The 27811-nt window shown below is 35.4% G+C and overlaps 2 protein-coding genes across 7 annotated transcripts; both read left to right on the forward strand.

The window, feature by feature from the left end:
* Positions 1-5238: 5238 nt before the first annotated feature.
* LOC130429678 (complement factor H-like) lies at positions 5239-9133 on the forward strand. Its single transcript, XM_056758380.1, has 9 exons — positions 5239-5388; positions 5898-5973; positions 6098-6295; positions 6494-6661; positions 6825-7004; positions 7924-8100; positions 8184-8372; positions 8547-8590; positions 8702-9133. Exons 2-8 carry the CDS (start codon positions 5904-5906, stop codon positions 8570-8572), a joined length of 1008 nt encoding a protein of 335 aa, XP_056614358.1. The 5' UTR covers positions 5239-5388; positions 5898-5903; the 3' UTR covers positions 8573-8590; positions 8702-9133.
* A 3523-nt stretch (positions 9134-12656) lies between these two features.
* LOC130429676 (coagulation factor XIII B chain-like) lies at positions 12657-27167 on the forward strand. Of its 6 annotated transcripts, none has more exons than XM_056758373.1 (23): positions 12657-12801; positions 13311-13386; positions 13511-13708; positions 13927-14094; positions 14800-14976; positions 15060-17076; positions 18318-18370; positions 18549-18589; positions 18784-19025; positions 19324-19369; positions 20375-20516; positions 21153-21317; positions 21729-21923; positions 21999-22172; positions 22281-22457; positions 22542-22718; positions 24401-24583; positions 24756-24947; positions 25111-25290; positions 26217-26393; positions 26477-26665; positions 26840-26878; positions 26991-27167. In XM_056758373.1, exons 11-22 carry the CDS (start codon positions 20447-20449, stop codon positions 26863-26865), a joined length of 1905 nt encoding a protein of 634 aa, XP_056614351.1. In that variant the 5' UTR covers positions 12657-12801; positions 13311-13386; positions 13511-13708; positions 13927-14094; positions 14800-14976; positions 15060-17076; positions 18318-18370; positions 18549-18589; positions 18784-19025; positions 19324-19369; positions 20375-20446; the 3' UTR covers positions 26866-26878; positions 26991-27167. The 6 variants fall into 6 exon arrangements, with proteins under 6 accessions (XP_056614351.1, XP_056614350.1, XP_056614352.1 ...); XM_056758372.1 differs by having other exon boundaries at positions 18820-19025; XM_056758374.1 differs by having other exon boundaries at positions 18824-19025.
* The last annotated feature ends 644 nt before the right edge of the window (positions 27168-27811 follow it).

Genomic DNA, 27811 nt, shown 5'->3' on the forward strand with positions numbered 1-27811 from the left:
TGCAGTGGTTTGGTTTATCATTTAGTCATTTTCTACTTTTATTTACAATCATATACTAATGCCGAGTTCACATTGCCCGATTTTCAAAGTCTTTTCATCACTGCTCTTTTCACACTGGATGACTATGTGAGGAGCATTCAGTTGCTGCAGTGTTCACATTGAACGATTGATCGGCGACAGGAGATTCCTCACTGAATGACTTTATAATAGGTCAGAGTCGGTGACAACTGTCTGGTCAACAAACAATGTTTCACAACCAAACGTACGCGAGAACTGATACGTGATGTGATATCAAAGTTCTTGTGCGACATTGGAAGCCATACTTGCTGATGTTGTGGTCTCGTCATTTTGTCTTGTATCTTGCCTTCTCATTGGCTGTAGGTCATCGGAAATGTATTTTTCAGTCAGAACTCATTTTACACTGCAGGATTTTGAGTCTCCAACAGGTGCATATATATATATATTAAGCATGCTAAATATTTCACGGGCATCTCTCCCACTCTCTCAGATCACGTCTTTGATGATTCGCAGGGCGTGATTTTCACTTGCGTGAACGAGCACCGATTTCCCTGCGATTTTGGAAATTTGTCTGTGATTTCTCAAAACCTGTCGGAGACTGAAAATCGGAGTCAATATCATTCAGTGTGAACTCGGCATAAATATATTAAAAACTGTTTTTAAAATTAAAAGATTCATTTTTATATTTGAGTTGAGATCATTTTAGCTCAGTTTATTTGCCTGTGGGCAATTTCACATCATGGACATGACATTTTGCGTTATGGATGTGACATATAAATGCTTAGAGAATGAATTTGTTACACATAAATTGACCCATTCTGTATATATTTTGCTTACCCTTGTTGATAGAGTCTAAACCTCAAAAAATGTCAGTCTATGAACAAATTATATATTTAAAAACTTTGTAGGATTGTGAATCAAAGGAGGATGGAGGATCAAAGGAATCAAGGAGGATGTGAATCAAAATGCACAATCTTGAAGCAATAACACGAAAGGAACGGAGAAGGGATGCCTCTTTATAGAAATTCATTTTCATGTGCCCATTTATGAGGAATATGTAGCGTTATGGATATGACAATCCTGAAAATGGCACAAAAACCATGCACTAAAATTTCGAACAACAAAATATTAATATCTGTGCTGTTCTCATAGTAAAATCTGTTGGTAAAAAGATATCCTGAAGATGGCACAAAAAAACGTGCACTAAAATTTTGCAACTATAAACACCTCGCACCTGTTTTTAAGCATTATTATTGGGCAGTAAATGCGAGTGCTCTCTCTTTCTTGCAAAAGAGCATCCTGGATGATATGGCATGATCTGAGACTTCTCCATTATGGGTTCAGGCGGAGGCTATGTCTGTCCCAGAGTCCTCTCTCACAGCGCTACTTTTCACAGAGTGTAAACCAATCACTAAATTAGGTCAAATGTGTTGAGAAACTCTTTGAGAATTTTTAATCAGATTAATTAATTCTATAACCGGCCAAATGTTTCAGTATATACACCAATATCATGCAATCCTTCATTTGAACATTATCAGATTGATGGAAAAAGGTTTATGCTGTATAGAAGATCTCTATAGAACAATAGCTCTTAAACTTTTCAGATCAAGTACCACCTTTAGTAAAATAGTTGTTCCAAGTACCACCTAATGACTGCCAAAGAATCACATGAATAAACATTCAAATGAATCGTAGAGCTGTGAATCTTTATCTTTATACCTCTTCCTCCAATTCGAACGTATTATTAATATTACAAACACTTTTTATCAACCAGCTGTTTTCAAACTAAAGAACATGTTTTTTCCATGTTTCACTTTTCTGTAGTGCTCAGTAAACAGGGCTCTGTAAATGACTTTTATGGAGGAAGAAAGACTGCAAACCTATATTAAAGACAGACAGTCTGGAAAGAGTATATAACATAGCAGATAAATAAATATATATATACTTAAACATCAAGAGAAAAGCTGTATAACAAACAGAGACTCACACTTTACTGCAGCAGCTTTTGTCCAAGCGGCGTGTCAAACATACATCGCAACCAGTGGCGGCTGCTGATCTTTTAAAGAGGGGAAGCTCATTTTTGGCCTAAATCATATAAAATGGTCCATTTATTTATATGTAAATTTTGCCCTACGTTCCTTTTCAAGAAAATGCTCTGTAACCCTGTCGTACCAACTAGGAATCTTTTCCAGTGACTTGACCAGTGTCCTCTCAATGGCCAGTAGAGCTAGGCTGCTTAAACGGCCTTGGCCCACTGTGTTACGGGTGTAGAACTTGAGCCGCTTTAAACAGGAGAAGCTCCTTTCTACACCTGCAGATGTAGCTCCAATTGTTGCCACTAATGAGAACAGTTTGTAAAGCTGAGGCATTGCACTGTCCAACTCCATGTCTTTAAGGAACACCAAGTAATCACACAGCTTTCCCCTGTTACTCTGCAAGTCCTGATCTGAATACAGGACTTGAAGTTCAGACCTCAGTCTCCCTGAATCAAAGTGATGGCCATAACTTTTCAGGACATGGCCAGCAGTACATTTTCTTTTTCACAGCACTTCCAGTCAGCCAGCTAACTTTGTCATACCAGGAGAGCTGAAAAGACCTGTTACTTTTCCCTATTTTTTGCACTAAATCAATCTTAGGTGTTGATCTGCCCTGCTGTTTAATTCTTAGTTTCTCCTCTCCATATATATACATTTAACTCAACGGGAGGAAATGTGGGAATTATGTTAAATTGAAACAATGAATGTGGTGTGAAATTGTGTGAAATATACGATGAAGGTTGCAGCAGTTTGTCTTTCGACTACACATGCAAAATCCGCGATGGGACTGAGTTGGAAATGGAGACGCAGAGTGATAAGCGTCATAATCTGAAGACCACACTCACACCAACCATCTCTTTGCATTGCGAGAAGCTGCCGCCTCCTTGTCATTTATGATATATAAAAAAAGCTAATATTTCTAAAAGCTGATATGTGACAATGTGTATAGCAAACAAGCTAAAAAACAAAACAAGAAATACGTTTTTATAAGCTGTCGACCCCAAAAAACGAGCGTTTTAGGACATACAAGTGGATTTAAAGAGAAGACCCTCCAATCATCACGCAGACGCTCGGAGCACTGAAAAAAACTGTTTAAAGCAGCCCCATTTGAAGTCAATGGACGCTGGGCTTCAAAAGAGTAATGCACTGTACGCTACGGGAATGAATGAGAAGGAAATCGAGTCAGCCGACCTAAGTAGCTGATTCTGAACGAAATTGTTTTCGTTCGAGATGAACGTGTTTAACGCATTTTCAGTCAATAAAATGTTAACATAATAGTACATATATTTGACCATTCATTTTTTGACAATTATAGGGGAAGCTGAGCTTCCCTTGCAGTCTTAAAGAAGTGTATGTTACTTAGATTACAACTGTTATTGACACCAGGCCCAGCGAACCCTAGGTTCTGGAATGCACCTATCTATGACAACATTTATATTCTTTCTGTTTGGAGGCGGTGTTTAACCCATCAAAGACTAATTCTCTAGCCACGCCCTCTTGTTTGTGCATGACAATTCTGAAGTAACACAAGTGGCGCGGAACAATATAGAGTGAGAATGCAATAAACAAACATGCCGTTAAAGATGAATGCAATTTAGCTCGAGTAGGAGTGTATGTATCATGGAGATACAAGAACACTACATACACAACTATGAGAGCGATATTGCATTTATACATCAGTTCGACGCCACAAGAGAGTAGATAAACCAGAAACAACGTCAGAGTGTCTTTAAACCCCTCCGGTTTTAAAGGAAATGGGGAACTACTTTCTTCCGCCACCAATCCAAGCCCAGCACACCTCAGCTACCTATCCAAACAATCACACTGTAATCACACGTAACACGCTGTAACACGTTCCGCACGCACCCGCAGATGACTCGCAAAAACATGTACACCTTTTCAAACACTGGTCACTTACTGAATGTTTGGGCATATAAATGTGAATTAACACTTTGTCTGTAAATGCTCAAACTGGTGTTTGTTACGTAGACTGAACATTGAGCTGCATGCTACAAAAAAATTAAGAAATATAATCTAAATCTCCGCACATCGCAGACATTCGGAACTTGTCATTCTCTGCACTGAAAGCAAGCGTGCGTGTCAGGAGGAGACGGAGAAAAAGTGTGCAGGAAAAAAACAGTGACAGGGACTTTTTGACTGGTTAAATGTTTTATCGCACTCCTCCTTACCATGCGGTAAATACAAAACTTTATTGGTAGTTCATTGGTAATGAACGTGCTATATTCCCGCAGCTGAATCTGGTTTATTTTGTTTCTTTTACGTTTATTTATTACAAAGGTATATTCTGCTCTGAACAAAATCTGTAAATTAATGTTTAATTGTTTTTTTAGTGCGTCACTGCGGTATACCCCTAATATCCCACTAGTGTCGTCCCCACATGCAGATGATAATTTTAGCTATAATTTACACTCATATAAGCGGGTGAGACATATGATTAAAATATGAAATCGTTTCAAAAGGATTTATATCAATGTAATAGTCTCCAGATAATCACTGAGGATATTTTATACATAAATAAAGTGTCATGATTGGAGTCTATTGTATATAAAAATGGCCCCGACTAGAGTCACCCACAGCCATTACCAGCATTACAGAAAACAAATGGTCAGGTGGAAACAGGGTCTACAAACAAAGATTAAAATGCATTAAGAGAGAAGGCTGTTCTGGAGAACATTTTGGGACCCAACAAGTGCACTTTCAGTTTCATTGTCTATGTGGATGGACTCTGCTTTCAGTTAAATATAGTCATCTCTAGACCACCAGTTTAATGTTTTTGTGCTTATTTTTAGGGTTATATTTTGGTAGTTTGGTATATTGTACGGGTGAAAAAGAGGAAATAAATAACAAGAGTTTATTTGATTAGAATGTGGAAGTTTCTTGATGTTTTAGCGTTTCTGTTTATTCCACCATGAAATTGAAGAGAAATATACACAGAAAAGTCCATGTACATAGAAAGAATTTAGAAAAAATACATGTATTCTACTACAGTTTTTATGGGTTAAGGTTGCACTAAACCTTTGAATTATTAACTGCATATGCAGTTCAACTTCCATGTTTAATTTCAATGAAGAGGAGCTTCAGCTCTTCTAAGAGTTGATAAAAAATGTTGTTAGATGAATTTCACCTTCTGTTCTCTGGCATTTTTTAGCAGATTTTACTTTGAAATAAAGACTTAATAAAAGAAAACTTTGGATTTGTTTAGATTGTGCAATGTTTGTCAGCACACAACCCTGAGCAGAAAATCATTCAACTATTTACCAGTCGACTGACAATCTTTTCTAGGAGACTACATGAATGAATTCCTTTAAAACAGGTATAAAGATTCTCTATATTTACACAATGTATTATAATCATTATGCTGTGTATATTTGATATATAAACTATATTTACGGACTACTGTATTCACTTTAATTAATATTTAAATAAACTATTAAACATTCTTTAATATTTTTATAGCTTATATTATATATCAAATTATATTTTCGGTCAATTTAGCACCAACATTGTTTAATTCTCCTTTTACCCTAAACTTCCTTTACAGCATCATCAACGACTCACATGTTAATACATATATATTGTCTAACTTTTAAATGTATGCAGAAATTATTGGCACAATATATTTGTACTATTTCATCTGTAAAATAAAAATATATATATAAACCTCATGTTTTATACATTCTCACAACATGTAAATATTTCTGTAAAGCTGCTATGTAACAACACATATTATTAAGAGCTCTGTACAAATAAATGCAATTTCATTCGATTTTAATTCAATTAAAAAGTATTAATCCAAGGACTTTTATGATGCTCTGCTTACAGCTAAACATGAAATCCTGCGAGATATTTCTCTTTATTCTTCTTTTGAAATGTAAGGACATTACAACTAATGCTGAAGGTAGGGCTCCTGTGCCAAAATCTTACCAAACTGTGGCCTCTGAATAAACAGAGTAAAGATAAGACCTGTTTTTCTCCAAAGGCGACCTTTATATTCTTGTACATTCTTATTTCACTTCTTGTAGAAGTCACCTGTCATGAGCAAGATCTCAATAATGTTCACATTTTAATGGGACATCCAGGAATCAATCCACCTTACACATCTGGACATGTCTTAGTTTTCAAATGCATTGATGTCAACATGATGATGTACGGCCAGCGAGCAATCGAATGCAGGTCAGATGGTAACTGGGATAATCCATTTCCACAATGTGGAGTTAAAGGTATATTGAACATTCAAATGCTTAACACTATGTTTCCATGTGAACTTTTTCTCAGCTTTGTTTCCAGTCAAATGTAGCCTCGTCTTAATAATATACAATAAGATAAATGTTGCTGTGGCATTAAACTGGGTTTAACTGGGTTTATCCACTCTGGTTTTTATAAATGTAAAATAAATGTTTTTTCCCCATTTATTGTAGCTTTTTGTACAAAGCCTCTTCTGACATTAACCAATTCAAGACTTATTGATGAGAGGACATATTCTCACAGAGACACAGTACGCTATGAGTGTGATGATGGCTATGAATCTATAGGAGAGACCATCGCTAAGTGTGATGGACAAACTTGGATTTACCCAGAATGCATTCGTGAGTAAAATTCACAAAAACCTTTGCCACGAATTTCAATTTCATTTGTATAAAGAAATGTATAGAGATTGTATACTGTACATACATGCATTGTTTTTTAAATGTTAATGTCTGTAAATCTTTTTACATGTTACATTGGACAAAAACTACATTTTCATTTCAGGAAAAGCTCAGTGTACCAAACCAACAAAGAACTTGCAGTATGTGACCCTGTCAGATGAGAAAAATCTATTCAACAACTTTGAAACTTTGAGATACAAGTGCAATAAACCATATGACAAAATTCCAGGAGGATCTTTGACTTGTAGAGATGAAAAATGGATTGGAACGATTGGCTGCACAAGTTAGTTAACACAACATCTTACAAACACATTTACTTATCAAGGATGCAAACCATACACGTCAACACTCCCATTGTGGCCGGGAGTCTCTCGTTTTTTACACCCAACTCCCGCCATCCTCTCATTTTGGGATTTTTCCTTCAAAAGTCCTGAACCGATGGGGAACGAAAGCATTTGAAGTGTGTTGTGTTCTGCAGACACATCCGATTAAAATATGTATTGTTTATTTCTTATATTTCCCGTATTGTGATCAGTGTTTTCAATATGCATCATACATCCATATAAATAAAAAAACTTTATGCTAACTAATCCAGAACCTCAGAGATGACGTATTATTGCAGGAAAACTTGGAAGTAAGTGCAGCGCTGGTTCCCTCGATCGAAAGCCTGAACATTTTCCCATAGACTTTTGGAATATCGCCCAAAATAAGCTCTGTGATTAACAAAGGTTTATGATGTTTACAAGTTTTTTACAAATTTCTTTACAAGTGAACACAATATTTTTTAAGCCGAAATATAATTGACAAGAGTAAAAACCTTACACGGTGCTATAAACAGACGACACTTACGTACTCTTTCAAACTTTATTTAAAATGTTTGCCCTGCTGAGTTATTACTCCGTGAAGGAATCTGCATCTACGTTTTAAGAGATTTGTGCCTGTTGCATTATTTATAAGCTTAATATATAAAATGACGTCTAATGCTGGGTTCACACCAAACACAAACAATCTCGTTCCACCAAAAGTTTGTTATTTTCTCAACCACCACAACACCCTTTCAACCCCCATCACCTAAACCCGATCATGGGTCTCCAGGATTTTGGTTTTAAATTTGTATCATTGTTTAGTTTATTGTATGTATAATCTGTTGGTTCAATTTAAAATCAATTTATGTTGTATGTTTGATACTGTGATTTCATTAGGCAGCATTTGTCCTCCACCACCTGAAATTGAAAATGGAGATTTTATCACTAAGGATATGACCAGTGAGGTCATCATGGAGGTAACATACTCTTGCCAATCTTACTATGTGCTGAATGAACAGAGAAAACATTACAGGTGTAGAGATGGGAGATGGGAAACACCTCCAAAATGTCTGAGTAAGTCATCCAATACTAAATTATTCTTAATCCCGTTATAAAGTTTTATTCAGTATCTTTAAATCAGTTTGTTCCTCTCTTAGAGCCATGCAAACTAACACCTGAGATTTATACTGATTCCAATATACAACCCATCAGAGATAACTACGTGAAGCACAGTGATGGAGAGATTTCATTTAAATGTAATGAGGGATGGAATTCTGGAGGTGTCAGAAAATCAGATTATGCAAAGGGGACATGCTCTGAAGGGAACATAAATATACATAAGAAATGTGAGTACATGTTAGTATGTTTTCACTTCACACATTAATGACAGAGCTGTAGACACACTGGACATCTGAATGTGTTTTATTAAAGATCAATTCTGCATTTTATTAAGTAATATATTACCCTGATAAGTTTAGCCACAGTACCCACAATAATATTGTGTTTATCCTTTTCTTTAGGTCATACAGAAAATATATTTGGATAGACTAAGTGGAACACTGAGGTAATGTAACAATGAAAGTTCACAATGCAGTTTAGAGAAATGTAGAAGTGAAACATTTATGCCAACCAACCTGTATGACATATTTACTGTTTCATAATATCTTGTGTTTAGACCTGAAGATTTCTGATCTAACCAAAGCATGAAGATGGACAGACACACAGAGACGAGAACACATAAATGCATCTATGTTGCTGCAATCATGGAGGCTATGTCTGTCCCAGAGTCCTCTCTCACAGCGCTACTTTTCACAGAGTGTAAACCAATCAGTAAATTAGGTCAAATGTGTTGAGAAACTCTTTGAGAATTTTTAATCAGATTAATTAATTCTATAACCGGCCAAATGTTTCAGTATATACACCAATATCATGCAATCCTTCATTTGAACATTATCAGATTGATGGAAAAAGGTTTAGGCAACAAGAGCTATAGAACAATAGCTCTTAAACTTTTCAGATCAAGTACCACCTTTAGTAAAATAGTTGTTCCAAGTACCACCTAATGACTGCCAAAGAATCACATGAATAAACATTCAAATGAATCGTAGAGCTGTGAATCTTTATCTTTATACCTCTTCCTCCAATTCGAATGTATTATTAATATTACAAACACTTTTTATCAACCAGCTGTTTTCAAACTAAAGAACATGTTTTTTCCATGTTTCACTTTTCTGTAGTGCTCAGTAAACAGGGCTCTGTAAATGACTTTTATGGAGGAAGAAAGACTGCAAACCTATAAGACAGTCTGGAAAGAGTATATAACATAGCAGATAAATAAATATATATATACTTAAACATCAAGAGAAAAGCTGTATAACAAACAGAGACTCACACTTTACTGCAGCAGCTTTTGTCCAAGCGGCGTGTCAAACATACATCGCAACCAGTGGCGGCTGCTGATCTTTTAAAGAGGGGAAGCTCATTTTTGGCCTAAATCATATAAAATGGTCCATTTATTTATATGTAAATTTTGCCCTACGTTCCTTTTCAAGAAAATGCTCTGTAACCCTGTCGTACCAACTAGGAATCTTTTCCAGTGACTTGACCAGTGTCCTCTCAATGGCCAGTAGAGCTAGGCTGCTTAAACGGCCTTGGCCCACTGTGTTACGGGTGTAGAACTTGAGCCGCTTTAAACAGGAGAAGCTCCTTTCTACACCTGCAGATGTAGCTCCAATTGTTGCCACTAATGAGAACAGTTTGTAAAGCTGAGGCATTGCACTGTCCAACTCCATGTCTTTAAGGAACACCAAGTAATCACACAGCTTTCCCCTGTTACTCTGCAAGTCCTGATCTGAATACAGGACTTGAAGTTCAGACCTCAGTCTCCCTGAATCAAAGTGATGGCCATAACTTTTCAGGACATGGCCAGCAGTACATTTTCTTTTTCACAGCACTTCCAGTCAGCCAGCTAACTTTGTCATACCAGGAGAGCTGAAAAGACCTGTTACTTTTCCCTATTTTTTGCACTAAATCAATCTTAGGTGTTGATCTGCCCTGCTGTTTAATTCTTAGTTTCTCCTCTCCATATATATACATTTAACTCAACGGGAGGAAATGTGGGAATTATGTTAAATTGAAACAATGAATGTGGTGTGAAATTGTGTGAAATATACGATGAAGGTTGCAGCAGTTTGTCTTTCGACTACACATGCAAAATCCGCGATGGGACTGAGTTGGAAATGGAGACGCAGAGTGATAAGCGTCATAATCTGAAGACCACACTCACACCAACCATCTCTTTGCATTGCGAGAAGCTGCCGCCTCCTTGTCATTTATGATATATAAAAAAAGCTAATATTTCTAAAAGCTGATATGTGACAATGTGTATAGCAAACAAGCTAAAAAACAAAACAAGAAATACGTTTTTATAAGCTGTCGACCCCAAAAAACGAGCGTTTTAGGACATACAAGTGGATTTAAAGAGAAGACCCTCCAATCATCACGCAGACGCTCGGAGCACTGAAAAAAACTGTTTAAAGCAGCCCCATTTGAAGTCAATGGACGCTGGGCTTCAAAAGAGTAATGCACTGTACGCTACGGGAATGAATGAGAAGGAAATCGAGTCAGCCGACCTAAGTAGCTGATTCTGAACGAAATTGTTTTCGTTCGAGATGAACGTGTTTAACGCATTTTCAGTCAATAAAATGTTAACATAATAGTACATATATTTGACCATTCATTTTTTGACAATTATAGGGGAAGCTGAGCTTCCCTTGCAGTCTTAAAGAAGTGTATGTTACTTAGATTACAACTGTTATTGACACCAGGCCCAGCGAACCCTAGGTTCTGGAATGCACCTATCTATGACAACATTTATATTCTTTCTGTTTGGAGGCGGTGTTTAACCCATCAAAGACTAATTCTCTAGCCACGCCCTCTTGTTTGTGCATGACAATTCTGAAGTAACACAAGTGGCGCGGAACAATATAGAGTGAGAATGCAATAAACAAACATGCCGTTAAAGATGAATGCAATTTAGCTCGAGTAGGAGTGTATGTATCATGGAGATACAAGAACACTACATACACAACTATGAGAGCGATATTGCATTTATACATCAGTTCGACGCCACAAGAGAGTAGATAAACCAGAAACAACGTCAGAGTGTCTTTAAACCCCTCCGGTTTTAAAGGAAATGGGGAACTACTTTCTTCCGCCACCAATCCAAGCCCAGCACACCTCAGCTACCTATCCAAACAATCACACTGTAATCACACGTAACACGCTGTAACACGTTCCGCACGCACCCGCAGATGACTCGCAAAAACATGTACACCTTTTCAAACACTGGTCACTTACTGAATGTTTGGGCATATAAATGTGAATTAACACTTTGTCTGTAAATGCTCAAACTGGTGTTTGTTACGTAGACTGAACATTGAGCTGCATGCTACAAAAAAATTAAGAAATATAATCTAAATCTCCGCACATCGCAGACATTCGGAACTTGTCATTCTCTGCACTGAAAGCAAGCGTGCGTGTCAGGAGGAGACGGAGAAAAAGTGTGCAGGAAAAAAACAGTGACAGGGACTTTTTGACTGGTTAAATGTTTTATCGCACTCCTCCTTACCATGCGGTAAATACAAAACTTTATTGGTAGTTCATTGGTAATGAACGTGCTATATTCCCGCAGCTGAATCTGGTTTATTTTGTTTCTTTTACGTTTATTTATTACAAAGGTATATTCTGCTCTGAACAAAATCTGTAAATTAATGTTTAATTGTTTTTTTAGTGCGTCACTGCGGTATACCCCTAATATCCCACTAGTGTCGTCCCCACATGCAGATGATAATTTTAGCTATAATTTACACTCATATAAGCGGGTGAGACATATGATTAAAATATGAAATCGTTTCAAAAGGATTTATATCAATGTAATAGTCTCCAGATAATCACTGAGGATATTTTATACATAAATAAAGTGTCATGATTGGAGTCTATTGTATATAAAAATGGCCCCGACTAGAGTCACCCACAGCCATTACCAGCATTACAGAAAACAAATGGTCAGGTGGAAACAGGGTCTACAAACAAAGATTAAAATGCATTAAGAGAGAAGGCTGTTCTGGAGAACATTTTGGGACCCAACAAGTGCACTTTCAGTTTCATTGTCTATGTGGATGGACTCTGCTTTCAGTTAAATATAGTCATCTCTAGACCACCAGTTTAATGTTTTTGTGCTTATTTTTAGGGTTATATTTTGGTAGTTTGGTATATTGTACGGGTGAAAAAGAGGAAATAAATAACAAGAGTTTATTTGATTAGAATCTGGAAGTTTCTTGATGTTTTAGCGTTTCTGTTTATTCCACCATGAAATTGAAGAGAAATATACACAGAAAAGTCCATGTACATAGAAAGAATTTAGAAAAAATACATGTATTCTACTACAGTTTTTATGGGTTAAGGTTGCACTAAACCTTTGAATTATTAACTGCATATGCAGTTCAACTTCCATGTTTAATTTCAATGAAGAGGAGCTTCAGCTCTTCTAAGAGTTGATAAAAAATGTTGTTAGATGAATTTCACCTTCTGTTCTCTGGCATTTTTTAGCAGATTTTACTTTGAAATAAAGACTTAATAAAAGAAAACTTTGGATTTGTTTAGATTGTGCAATGTTTGTCAGCACACAACCCTGAGCAGAAAATCATTCAACTATTTACCAGTCGACTGACAATCTTTTCTAGGAGACTACATGAATGAATTCCTTTAAAACAGGTATAAAGATTCTCTATATTTACACAATGTATTATAATCATTATGCTGTGTATATTTGATATATAAACTATATTTACGGACTACTGTATTCACTTTAATTAATATTTAAATAAACTATTAAACATTCTTTAATATTTTTATAGCTTATATTATATATCAAATTATATTTTCGGTCAATTTAGCACCAACATTGTTTAATTCTCCTTTTACCCTAAACTTCCTTTACAGCATCATCAACGACTCACATGTTAATACATATATATTGTCTAACTTTTAAATGTATGCAGAAATTATTGGCACAATATATTTGTACTATTTCATCTGTAAAATAAAAATATATATATAAACCTCATGTTTTATACATTCTCACAACATGTAAATATTTCTGTAAAGCTGCTATGTAACAACACATATTATTAAGAGCTCTGTACAAATAAATGCAATTTCATTCGATTTTAATTCAATTAAAAAGTATTAATCCAAGGACTTTTATGATGCTCTGCTTACAGCTAAACATGAAATCCTGCGAGATATTTCTCTTTATTCTTCTTTTGAAATGTAAGGACATTACAACTAATGCTGAAGGTAGGGCTCCTGTGCCAAAATCTTACCAAACTGTGGCCTCTGAATAAACAGAGTAAAGATAAGACCTGTTTTTCTCCAAAGGCGACCTTTATATTCTTGTACATTCTTATTTCACTTCTTGTAGAAGTCACCTGTCATGAGCAAGATCTCAATAATGTTCACATTTTAATGGGACATCCAGGAATCAATCCACCTTACACATCTGGACATGTCTTAGTTTTCAAATGCACTGATGTCAACATGATGATGTACGGCCAGCGAGCAATCGAATGCCGGTCAGATGGTAACTGGGATAATCCATTTCCACAATGTGGAGTTAAAGGTATATTGAACATTCAAATGCTTAACACTATGTTTCCATGTGAACTTTTTCTCAGCTTTGTTTTCAGTCAAATGTAGCCTCGTCTTAATAATATACAATAAGATAAATGTTGCTGTGGCATTAAACTGGGTTTAACTGGGTTTATCCACTCTGGTGGATGTAAAATATGTAAAATGTAAAAAAATGTAAAATAAATGTTTTTTCCCCATTTATTGTAGCTTTTTGTACAAAGCCTCTTCTGACATTAACCAATTCAAGACTTATTGATGAGAGGACATATTCTCACGGAGACACAATACGCTATGAGTGTGATGATGGATATGAATCTATGGGAGAGACCATCGCTAAGTGTGATGGACAAACTTGGATTTACCCAGAATGCATTCGTGAGTAAAATTCACAAAAACCTTTGCCATTTCAATTTCATTTTTATAAAGAAATGTATAGAGATTGTATACTGTACATACATGCATTGTTTTTTAAATGTTAATGTCTGTAAATCTTTTAACATGTTAAATTGGTTCCCTCGATCGAAAGTCTGAACATTTTCCCATAGACTTTTGGAATATCGCCCAAAATAACCTCTGTGATTAACAAAGGTTTATGAAGTTTACAAGTTTTTTACAAATTTCTTTACAAGTGAACACAATATTTTTTAAGCCGAAATATAATTGACAAGAGTAAAAACCTTACAAACCTTATAAACAGACGACACTTACGTACTCTTTCAAACTTTATTTAAAATGTTTGCCCTGCTGAGTTATTACTCCGTGAATGAATCTGCATCTACGTTTTAAGAGATTTGTGCCTGTTGCATTATTTATGAGCTTAATATATAAAATGACGTCTAATGCTGGGTTCACACCAAACACAAACAATCTCATTCCACCAAAAGTTTGTTCTTTTCTCAACCACCAGAACACCCTTTCAACCCCCATCACCTAAACCCGATCATGGGTCTCCAGGATTTTGGTTTTAAATTTGTATCATTGTTTAGTTTATTGTATGTATAATCTGTTCGTTCAATTTAAAATCAATTTATGTTGTATATTGTAATTTATGTACAATGTTTAATACTGTGATTTCATTAGGCAGCATTTGTCCTCCACCACCTGAAATTGAAAATGGAGATTTTATCACTAAGGATATGACCAGTGAGGTCATCATGGAGGTACAATACTCTTGCCAATCTTACTATGTGCTGAATGAACCGAGAAAACATTACAGGTGTAGAGATGGGAGATGGGAAACCCCTCCAAAATGTCTGAGTAAGTCATCCAATACTAAATTATTCTCAATCCCGTTATAAAGTTTTATTCAGTATCTTTAAATCAGTTTGTTCCTCTCTTAGAGCCATGCAAACTTACAGATGAGATTTATACTGATTACAATATACAACCCATCAGAGATAACTACATGAAGCACAGTGATCGAGAGATTTCATTTAAATGTAATGAGGGATGGAATTCTGGAGATTGGAAAAGATCAGATTATGTGAAGGGAACATGCTCTGATGGGAAGATAAATATACATAAAAAATGTGAGTACATGTTAGTCTGTTTTCACTTCACACATTAATGACAGAGCTGTAGTCACACTGGACATCTGAATGTGTTTTATCAAAGATCAATTCTGCATTTTATTAAGTAATATATTACCCTGATAAGTTTACCCACAGTACCCACAATAATATTGTGTTTATCCTTTTCTATTCCCTCTGCGAGGAGATGCAGAGGAGCTAACATTACCCAGGAGGACCACACAAGAAAGGATGTGCAAGCTAAGCAGTATTATAATATAACTTACACCCAATTTATTCCAATTATGATTGTAAAAATGATTTCTAACTTGATTTGCATTGCCATGCAACAAGGACTTATAGTACAATTACAAAATGCTAAAAATTTTCAAGGAAAAACGCAACTTCTCTTGATGATCAGCTCGTTTATTAGCTTAAGCTATCAAACAAACACTTCACTTATATAGCGGAAATTAGACAAACTTACCGGTCCAGCAGAAGACTGGTAACTTCGACGACGCTTAGCAAACCCTTTCCCTGCTTCAGTGCCCTCCATTTGGCAAAAGCCACGCTGATGTTTATTCAGGTTTTCTGTCGTTTTTTGTCTCGACTTCGCCTTGCTGCATCGTATTTTCTCTTTTTGACGACACAGATTGACGCTCTGTCGGCTCTTGTGCAGAGTATGTGTGGTCCGCCATTAGCACAAATAAGAAATAATCGTTTCTATTTCTAATATAAAACACGACAAGTAAGTGTGTTATTGTTCTTCCTCTTATTCTGCTAATCCTTCTATGTCGTGGCTTTGCAAGCTGCATCCGAAACACAGCAGGAGAAGAAGAACATAGTCCCTTGCATCCTTCGTTTTACGAAACGCGCTTAGTTTGTCCATGTAGTGCTACTATAGAAACGTGGCTTTGCAATTTGATATATTACATGTAAGGGTGTGCCCGCGATGTATATACATAAAATGGCTCCTTATAAGGTAATATAAACATTTTGGTTCATTTTGTAAGGTATTTCTCCACCATTTACAACCTAGTTTTGTATTGTATATTACATTTTGGTAAATAAATCCTTCAAAATTCTACACACTGTACCTTTAAACAGTGGTTCAAGTGCACACATACAAAAGTTACATCGACCAATGACAAATAAACAATCACATATACAACTATTTTAAAAGTCTACATAGATATATACAGAATACATCTCAAATAGACTATCAAGTATTAAAGTTGTTGTGCTGTTCATCGCCTTCAGTATTTCAAAACTAGACTAAACTAAATGGTTCTCACCATGTCCTCTCAATGTGAACGGTTGAATATGGCGGAGGGGACACTAGCACATTTATTTTGGTTTTGTCCTGTTCTACATGACTTCTGGTTTGACATTTTTAAATAGTTTTCAAAGGTTTATGGAACTAACATTCAACCTGACCACAGCCTGGCTATTTTGGGATAGATCAGTGTTATCAGTGTTTATTAAAAACAATTCTGACCTGAATAGTCGAAGATTCAATGCTTCGATAGGAGGAGCCTGATTCGACTAATCTTCGGAAACTTTCAGAACTTGTCATTCTCTGCACTGAAAGCAAGCGTTTTTGTCAGGAGGAGACGGAGAAAAATTTCATTCACTCTGGTTTTTATCTTGTTTATTTTCCCGTTTATTGTAGCGGTCTGTTCACAGCCTCTTCTGACAGTAAGCAATTCCAAATTCATGTTAACCAAAGATGAGAGAAAATATTCACATGGAGACACAGTACGCTATGACTGTGATGATGGCTATGCATCAATGGGAGAGACCATCTCTAAGTGTGACACACAATCCTGGATTTACCCAGAATGCATTAGTGAGTCAAATTCACAAAAACCTTTGCTGTGAATTTCCATTTTAACTATAAACGAATGTAAAAAAATATATCATTAATCACTATCAACTAATTTACAAACATATTACACACATAGACCACTTCAGACAACATAGCAAAACGCTGGTCCTGAAGTTTTTAACAGTTTTTAACACTATAAAACCAACAAAATTATGTATATCTGAATCAACCCATAAACGAATACCTTGAAGATGTACTCATGCAATATTGTTTGAGTAGGAGTGTGATCGGCAGAGGTGGGTAGAGTAGCCAACACCTTTACTCAAGTAAAAGAAGAGGTAACTAGAGAAATACTCAAGACTTAAAAGTAAAAGTCGCTGTTTCACTCGAGTAAAAACGCATGCAATGAAAACTATTCAAGAAGCTGATAACTCAGTTACTTTCGATCTGACTATATAGTATTCAAAAAATATATATTATTGCCAATATTTTCATATTATATTTATTCATATTTTTCTTATTCTTATGATCATGAACAGATATCTTTACAATATACATACAGAGACTAAAGAATAGACAAACACAGAAGAGACGAGCATTTCTGTAAATTTCATCTAGTCCCACTGTCAATGTAACCTAAACAACCTATTCAGAATAATAAAGTCAAACTAAAGTGAACCCATCCAGAGTTTTGCGTTTACACTGCTGTTAAAGCAAAGGTAACTCACACAGGGTTTCTGCCAATCTCATATTAATCTTGAGTACCTATAGAGTAGTATTGCATACTTCGTATCTTGAAGAGTATTTAGTTTGATCACATTTATAAAAGATAGATACAGCAATATACTATGTAATACGCCCAACTTGTTTTTTGACTATTTGACCATGTTAAGCATGAGAAGACAGCACGTTTAACATTGCAAAGAAGTCAGAATGCATGAAGCACCGTAAAGATTTATATCCATTTCATGCAACGCTCTTTGTGTTCTGCGTGATCATAAGTTTCCCGCTGCTAGGAGTGAGTTACCCGCCGATTCAGATCGGTCTGAGAACTGAACAAAACATTTGAACTGATTCGTGAACCTATTCCAAGGGTTTTGCCAATTGTTCAATAAATGCTGTAAAAGAATCAATCAATTGGGAATCCCCCAGTAAAAAGAGACAACAACCTTGAAATAAACCTTTAGAAATATACTCAAGAGTAAAAGTACACTTTCAATCTCACTTTAAAAGTACATATTTTACAAGATGATCTTTTACAGGTAATATTTATTCAACAAATTCTACATTTCATTTCAGAAGAAGGTAACAAAAGGTAAGTGTATCAATATTCTATTTATGAACTGTAGAAAACAGTTCAAATTGGACGAACATCCGTTTGTTATTTGTTAAGGCTGCATTTGTCCTCCACCACCTTTAATCGAAGATGGAGATTATAACATTGAGCACATGATTGATGAAATCATCACCAAGGTTTTTATACTCTTTTACAGGTGTCAGGATGGGAGATTGGAGACGCCTCCAAAGGGTCCGAGTAAGTCATCTAATACCAAATGAGCCTGAATTTCATCTAAACACATCTGGGAAGTTTTTCAAGGGCCAAGCAAAATAATAATGCAAATGAACAAATAACTAAAGATGATATGAGAATATACCCCAAGTCCGACTTTTAGACATCTAGCATACACTCACAAAATTGTTTGATTGTTTGCTTGCGTGTTAATTTAGTTTTTAACAGAAATCGCTCATTGCAACTTTCATCAGTTAGACGTTGTCTCTCGAAGAGCCTTGCGAATTGACACCAGAGATTTATGAGGAGTACAACATACAACCTCTGCAAAGAAAATATGTAAGACACGGTGAAAGCGTTTAACATGATTGTAAGAATCAATGGACGTTTGGAGTTTTGAGAGGAAAATACACAGATGTGGTGTCGTGCTCTGATGGGAAGATAAAAGTTGATAATAAATGTGAGTACATGTTAGTCTCTTTATACTAAACACAGTGTTCTTACACTCAAAGTTCACATCTGAATGTGTTACAAATGTCTTAAACACAGTTTTATCTCATGCATGTACTCTAAGAGGAAGATTTATAAAGACAGATCATTCAGAGAATCTCAAACTCTTCTCCTCACATGAGTTTCAATCAGGAGAAGAAGCAGTTAATAGTTTACTCAAGTGATCACATTTAACTCTAAAAGTGTTTTGAAACCTTGTCATTTTATAATATTGTTTATAGACACAATTTATTTTTTCTTTTCTTTAGGTGACAAAAGACATTAGACAAAATAAACTCACGTGGACACACTGAGGTAATGCAAGTATGAATGTTCACAATTCATTTTAGAGAAAGTTGTTGAATATTGTTCTATTATTTAATGCACAGAAAATTCAAATGATAAAAAAAAACATGACATCCTTATCAAAGATTTCATTTCTTTTATCAAATTTTGTATAGAATAATTACTAATTTCATCAACATTTTGATGTAAAGGCAAATATTGTTAAAAAAAAAAAATCTGAATGTCTATTTCTATTGAGATTTTAATGTGCAGTGATTTAGAAGATTGTGAAGCTGTTAATACATCTTATGTGTTAATACCTTCAGATTTCTGATGTTACCAAAGCATGAAGATGGACAAACACACAGTGACAATAGCACACAAACACATTTATAACCACTGTTTCCTTAGTGTACACGCTTAACATATAGTTGAATGATTTCATATAATCTTTCTTAAATTGACAGTTTATTATTTTTTAAGAAACACATTACAGGGAGTTAGCGCTTTTCTCCATCATTGAGCAACTTTCCATTTTATGTACACACGTGAGCTTTAGAGCTAAAAGATTCATTTTCGTCGCTCCCTCATAATCAATTTAAGTGTGAAAATGACCCAGATATGATCAGATACTGTATGAGAGAGAATTGAATATCTTTGACCAAAACATGATATTAAATACACTGTTGTGAGCCATGACTGTGTGTGATGGAGTTTTTGTTATCGGGTCAGGTGGAAACATTATGTCATAAGATCACCTAAATGTTAGAATGAATGGCAGAAAAACAAGGGATTCTAACTTTGCTGTGTTGAATAAAAACACATCACAAAAAGAGAGAGTATTAAGCATCTGAAAGATGTGGGATTACAGGGGACATTAGGACATTATGGGGAGGAACAACACTGAGGAGAAAGTTCAGTATGAGTCAATGTTTTTATTCCTGGAGAAGAAGAGAACTGTGATACGTGTATTATGTTTACCTAAACACACATGTGATTTAATTTCATTTGACACGTGTTTGCTTTTATCTGAAGATACTGGTCGTCAAATATTTGCATGACTGAACATTCTTCAATGAACCACAGGACAGATCACAGCGCTGGAAAATGGAGATATATCCAATAATCATCTGTTTGATTTTAGGTTTAAATGCACTTGGATCCTCAAACGCTGCAGGTAGTAAAATGTTTACTTAAATATGACGATTAAAATGTATTCATGAGAAATTATTAGAATCTGTAAAAAACATGTTTGACCTTTCAGACAATTTAGAAACCGCTGCATGAATTTGTTTAATTGACACAGAAAATATCAATTGATTGTTTAGGTAAATGCTTTATTTATGATCATTATTTGCTGACATATAAAGATAGACAGACAAAATTAAACCAGTAGAGAAAACTAGAAATGTGGACATTTTAACTAAATTATGAAAACACAAAATAAAAAAAAGTTGCTGATTTTTCATATGTGAACAGCTGCAGTTAATGTTATAAATTATGCTAAATGTTCAAATCATGTCAAAAACCTATGACTGATACTGTTTGACCTTATTTACCATAGCAGTATGTTGACTTATTGAAATTACTTTTTTGATCCCTAAAGCACTTGAGCTGGTTTCACAGACTGGGTTTATAGACACAGTTCACCCAAAAATAAAAATTCGGTCATCATTTACTTAACGCAGAGTTTTTTCAAACCTGTTTACCTTTCTTTGTATAGGTTAGTTTAATATCTTCTTTGTATTCAACATCAAATATGTATGCACCTTTTTTTTTCAAAATAACGATGCATCTGTTCAACTTCATTCAGAGAAAACATGCACAGTACCTGACATACCACATGGGACTGTTGAGTTACTCAAAGTGTACAAGAAAGATGACACGCTAGAATACAAATGTGATAGGGGATACAAACCCAGACAGGGAACACCAAGATGCACAGAGAATGGCTGGAGTCTAAAGCCGGAGTGTGAAGGTGATGCTCCACTGTTAATAAGAATAAAGTATTCAGAATAATCCATGGAAATGAAAACAAAGTGATATTTTGCAGTAATAATATTTTTTATATTACGTTTAAAATCTGTGTACAGTCAAATTCTCCTCTTACAGTACAAGACAAATCAGAGACCGAAGAATTTTAAAAGAATCTATTCATATTTATTTGATCAAATTGTTAGTTTCTTATTATTATAATCATTTTGCATGTGTCATACAAAGTCAACAGTGCCACAGTCAAATATGTCCTAAAAACAGAGAAGCACAAAGGTGTTAGATCTTCGGCCTAATTTCACCTTGACCCCTGAATATTACTATGTGATGTAACAAATAGTTACAACATTCAGTTAAAGTCATATAAGCTTGACCCCTTTTTTATACTTATTATCAGAAATAACCTGTGAACTCAAGGAAATAAAATATGGAATACAAGCAATTAAACCCGAGGGAAAAACTTTCTTTCGAGCTGGAGAAACTGTGCAAATTATCTGCTCTGAAAGATTCAGGATATTCTGGACAAAAGAAAGCACACAAACATTTAAATGTCAGAATGATGGGCAATGGGACAACAATCCTACTTGTGAGGGTGAGCATACAGAGAAACCTTTTTTGGATTTATAACTTAACTTCTTGTTTTATTCAACAATTCATCTTCTTTCAGAGATTAGATGTGTAATTCCACGTGACAGTCGTCTTTATTCTGCAAGTTACTATTTCTACGGCAATATGAAATTGGATGTGACAAGATCTTACAGGTGTTTGTCTGAATATCGTCAAATGGCAGCCGAGGCCACATGTACAAGAGATGGTTGGAAACCAGATCCACTGTGTGCTGGTACAGTGTGTCTTTCTATCAACTCTCGCTATCTGTTTATTAATCTGTGAACACTATTAATACATCAAATCATTTACATTATAATAATGTGACAAATGTGTTTTCCAGACAATACCTGTGAAGCACCAAACATCCCAAATGCACAGATTGTGAGTCGTAAACGCACTAACTACGATGTCAATACAAGAATACAATACAAATGTCATCCAGGATTTGAACCCGAGCGACTCATAGAAATCACCTGTAATTCTGCAGGCACATGGATAAACAAACAGAACTGCGTTGGTAGGTCATGTTATCATCATTCATCTAAACACCATCAACATCTGCGTATTGATAATAATGTGACTGTATTTATGTACTTCACAGAAAAGGAAGGTTCTTGCACAACACCAATCTTGGAAAATGGGTACATAGACAGAGATCCCTCTACAGAGGACACTATCTTTTATTCATGCAACACGGGTTATAAACCATTAACTGGGAAATGGTGGGGAGCAGCAACATGCATCAATGGCCGTTGGTCAAATGAGCCGAGATGTATCCGTGAGTGTCTTTTGAATGTTGGGCTTACAGAGGAAGAATGTATTTTTTGCCTAGTGTTCAACACTGATATCTAAAGGAAAGAAACGCTGGACAATCTGCAGAAATTGTATGTGCTTCATGATTCAAACCATCACAAAACTCAAGGTAATGTGTCAACAGTAGACGGGAGAAACCAACACTGTAAAATCTAATTAGTTGATCTTACTTAAAAAAGCATGCAGACCGAGTGCCTTAAAAAAACTAAGTAAAATGAAATGGTATTGTTGAGTTCAAGTAACTAAAAATATTAGTTCAGATGTACTCTTGACTTAGTGTGGAGTACTCAGAATGAACTATTATTACCAATTTAAGAATTTCCATTGGATTTATTGCACTGTAAACCCGGACAAGTTTGCAGTACTAAATTCTGAATACTGTATAGCTAGATTAAATTTTACTACAGTTCACATAAATATTATTCTAAAAATGCATAAATTAAACACCTTGATTTGTGCAACACAAAATGAGCAAGAGGAGACTGATCTCAGAACTGTATGCATAGACTATGCTCATTGGTAAAAAAATCACATGAGCTTCGCAGACCCTAATCACATGCACATATCTTCTAAACTGTGGTAACCACTGAAAAATATGTCAAAATCTTCTAAATATCTAAGAGAAGTGAATATTAAACACTATCAAGTCTTTAACTTTACTAAAAACATAAAATAATCATATTTTTAAAAATGTACTCTCCAAATGCAGTCTGGCGCAAAGCATGCTGGGAATCTTTTCTGCGTACAGGCAGGATCTGCTCTCCACTGCCTCTCGCTGGTGTAGTAAAGTAATTGCTTTGATGCCGCTACTTGCTTGATTTGAGTAAAATATACTAAAGGCGAAAAGTAGGTCGTCTTATGTCCCCTGCAAGTACTCGTAACTTTAAAAAACTAGTTAAATGTATACATTTTGACAACTGAGTAAAGTTAACGAATAATTTGTAAGTAAGGACAACAATTAGATTTGAGCATCTTTAATATATAAACTGGCACACAAGTAGCAATAAATAATGTATTTTGTAGGCAAACCTTATGTTGGCTAGACAAAGCTTTGCCCATAAAGTTAGTTTAATAATAGTTTAAAATTAGCTACAAATTAAGCTTTAAAAATGTTAAGTTTGAAAAACTGTTTAAGCATAAAGATACCACATGTTAACATTGTGTTAAACTGATTAAACATGTAGTAAACAAGATTACATCAATGATAGTGTCTAAAGCATAAAGCTAACATGTTTTCACATGATGCTAGCATGATACTACCATGATATAGCATGATGCTAAAATTAGTGAACAAATTAGAGCAAACCCCATGTCTCCACAATGTTCAGAAAAAGAGATGTGGGTGTTGCTAAACTGTGTCTAGGGAACTCTGTTTGGTTGCTAGGGAGTGGATTTGCAGCTGCTAATGTCTCTATGACACAGGGGTACAACCTACAGTAGATTTTTATTGTGTCATTTTACAGAGTTTGCCAGCGGCTTTTATTGTGGCAGCCCACATGTTTCTACGAAATCCTCACACAGAGCTTTGACTCAAAGTTTGGTGCAATGTTAAGTCTATGGGATTTTCTGCCTGCTCTACGAACATCATACGGCCGATTGCAAAAAAAGTCATAGTATGTCAGACCCTGTGTTTTTATCTTTTTCAAGTGGATGAAGAGGGTTGCGTCAGTCCTCCAAAAGTTGAAAACGCAGTCATCATCTCTAAACCTCAAGAATGGTATTCATATGGATCCCATGTAATCTACAGATGTCAAACACATTTCACAATAAAGGGGAATAGCAGAGTTTCTTGCCACAAAACAGCTTGGGACGAAGCACCAAAGTGTGAAGGTGAGCTTTCAGAGGGGTTGGCATCTCTTCAAATAGTCAAATAGCCACTATAGTAGGAAATATTTACATAGATTAACAGCACTATAAAAATGTGAGAAAGCGTTTCAATCCTTTCTCTCAAATATAAATAAAAATATCAGTCAAAATAATGTTTGCATAAAACTTTTTTTAGAGAGATCACCAACTGTTTGTTTAAAGCCTCTTCTGACGGTAAACAATTGCAAACTTATTGATGAAACACAAGATGAGAGGAAATATTCTCATGGAGACACAATACGCTATGAGTGTGATGATGGCTATGAATCTATGGACGAGACCATCGCTAAGTGTGATGGACAAACTTGGATTTACCCAGAATGCATTCGTGAGTAAAATTCACAAAAACCTTTGCCACGAATTTCAATTTCATTTGTATAAAGAAATGTATAGAGATTGTATACTGTACATACATGCATTGCTTTTTAAATGTTAATGTCTGTAAATCTTTTTACATGTTACATTGGTCAAAAACTACATTTTCATTACAGGAAAAGCTCAGTGTACCAAACCGACAAAGAACTTGCAGTATGTGACCCTGTTAGATGAGAAAAATCTATTCAACAACTTTGAAACTTTGAGATACAAGTGCAATAAACCATATGACAAAATTCCAGGAGGAACTTTGACTTGTAGAGATGAAAAATGGATTGGAACGATTGGCTGCACAAGTTAGTTAACACAACATCTAACAAACACATTTACTTATCAAAGATGCAAACCATACACGTCAACACTCCCATTGTGGCCGGGAGTCTCCTGTTTTTCACACCCAACTCCCGCCACCCTCTCATTTTGGTATTTTTCCTTCAAAAGTCCTGAACCGATGGGGAAAGAAAGCATTTGAAGTGTGTTGTGTTCTGCAGACACATCCGATTAAAATATGTATTGTTTATTTCTTATATTTCCCGTATTGTGATCAGTGTTTTCAATATGCATCATACATCCATATAAATAAAAAAACTTTATGCTAACTAATCCAGAACCTCAGAGATGACGTATTATTGCAGGAAAACTTGGAAGTAAGTGCAGCGCTGGTTCCCTCGATCGAAAGCCTGAACATTTTCCCATAGACTTTTGGAATATCGCCCAAAATAAGCTCTGTGATTATCAAAGGTTTATGATGTTTACAAATTTCTTTACAAGTGAACACAATATTTTTTAAGCCGAAATATAATTGACAAGAGTAAAAACCTTACAAACCTTATAAACAGACGACACTTACGTACTCTTTCAAACTTTATTTAAAATGTTTGCCCTGCTGAGTTATTACTCCGTGAATGAATCTGCATCTACGTTTTAAGAGATTTGTGCCTGTTGCATTATTTATGAGCTTAATATATAAAATGACGTCTAATGCTGGGTTCACACCAAACACAAACAATCTCATTCCACCAAAAGTTTGTTCTTTTCTCAACCACCAGAACACCCTTTCAACCCCCATCACCTAAACCCGATCATGGGTCTCCAGGATTTTGGTTTTAAATTTGTATCATTGTTTAGTTTATTGTATGTATAATCTGTTCGTTCAATTTAAAATCAATTTATGTTGTATATTGTAATTTATGTACAATGTTTAATACTGTGATTTCATTAGGCAGCATTTGTCCTCCACCACCTGAAATTGAAAATGGAGATTTTATCACTAAGGATATGACCGGTGAGGTCATCATGGAGGTAACATACTCTTGCCAATCTTACTATGTGCTGAATGAACAGAGAAAACATTACAGGTGTAGAGATGGGAGATGGGAAACCCCTCCAAAATGTCTGAGTAAGTCATCCAATACTAAATTATTCTCAATCCCGTTATAAAGTTTTATTCAGTATCTTTAAATCAGTTTGTTCCTCTCTTAGAGCCATGCAAACTTACAGATGAGATTTATACTGATTACAATATACAACCCATCAGAGTTAACTACGTGAAGCACAGTGATCGAGAGATTTCATTTAAATGTAATGAGGGATGGAATTCTGGAGATTGGAAAAGATCAGATTATGTGAAGGGAACATGCTCTGATGGGAAGATAAATATACATAAAAAATGTGAGTACATGTTAGTCTGTTTTCACTTCACACATTAATGACAGAGCTGTAGTCACACTGGACATCTGAATGTGTTTTATCAAAGATCAATTCTGCATTTTATTAAGTAATATATTACCCTGATAAGTTTACCCACAGTACCCACAATAATATTGTGTTTATCCTTTTCTTTAGGTCATACAGAAAATTGGACAGGCTAAGGTGAACACTGAGGTAATGTAACAATGAGAGTTCACAATGCAGTTTAGAGAAATGTAGAAGTGAAACATTTACGCCAACCAACCTGTAATGATGTATTTACTGTTTCATAATATCTTGTGTTTAGACCTGAAGATTTCTGATGTAACCAAAGCATGAAGATGGACAGACACACAGAGACGAGAACACATAAATGCATCTATGTTGCTGCAATCTACATGTTTATCAAACAGTTTCATGGTTAAAATAATCTTAAATAATATAAAATTCTCACTTCAGAATAAAGATTCACATTTAAACTGTTGCAGTGGTTTGGTTTATCATTCAGTCATTTTCTACTTTTATTTACAACATATAATTTTGCTGAGTTCACATTGAGCGATTTTCAAAGTCTTTTCATCACTGCTCTTTTCACAATGCATGACTATGTGAGGAGCATTCAGTTGCTGCAGTGTTCACATTGAACGATTGATCGGCGACAGGAGATTCCTCACTGAATGACTTTATAATAGGTCAGAGTCGGTGACAACTGTCTGGTCAACAAACAATGTTTCACAACAAAGCGTACGCGAGAAGTGATACGTGATATCATAGTTCTTGCGTGACATTGGAAGCCATACTTGCTGATGTTGTTGTCAAATGATAGCAGCCATTATCGGTGGAGTTGATAATTGCAATCTACGTCTCACAGGCGAACAACAGACTGAAGTTACGGACACAGGACAGAGATGTCGTCGTCTGAGACAGCCGAGAGTAACCTTTACAAGTCAAGTGACGAGGCTTATTTACAAAGAAAAATAAATAAAATTTACTTAATAATATTCATTGTAACGATTAGAGTAAATGATGAATTGTTACTTGTTTAACTATGTGTCTGTGATTTATTCGCTTATTTTGCACATCATTTTTTGGCACGGTAACTTCTTTCATAATTTACAGCCTATTGAA

The sequence above is a fragment of the Triplophysa dalaica genome, chromosome 10, assembly GCF_015846415.1.
Source record: "Triplophysa dalaica isolate WHDGS20190420 chromosome 10, ASM1584641v1, whole genome shotgun sequence".
Taxonomy (NCBI): Eukaryota; Metazoa; Chordata; class Actinopteri; order Cypriniformes; family Nemacheilidae; genus Triplophysa; species Triplophysa dalaica.

Excerpts from the sequence above, each read along its gene's own strand:
- LOC130429678 (XM_056758380.1), top strand. The coding sequence starts at position 5,904 with ATGAAATCCTGCGAGATATTTCTCTTTATTCTTCTTTTGAAATGTAAG. Across the intron at positions 7,005-7,923 it reads TGGAACGATTGGCTGCACAA|GCAGCATTTGTCCTCCACCA; the intron begins GTTAGTTAACAC and ends TGATTTCATTAG. Across the intron at positions 8,373-8,546 it reads CATAAATATACATAAGAAAT|GTCATACAGAAAATATATTT; the intron begins GTGAGTACATGT and ends CCTTTTCTTTAG.
- LOC130429676 (XM_056758373.1), top strand. The coding sequence starts at position 20,447 with ATGGAGATATATCCAATAATCATCTGTTTGATTTTAGGTTTAAATGCA. Across the intron at positions 20,517-21,152 it reads TGGATCCTCAAACGCTGCAG|AGAAAACATGCACAGTACCT; the intron begins GTAGTAAAATGT and ends AACTTCATTCAG. Across the intron at positions 22,173-22,280 it reads ACCAGATCCACTGTGTGCTG|ACAATACCTGTGAAGCACCA; the intron begins GTACAGTGTGTC and ends TGTGTTTTCCAG.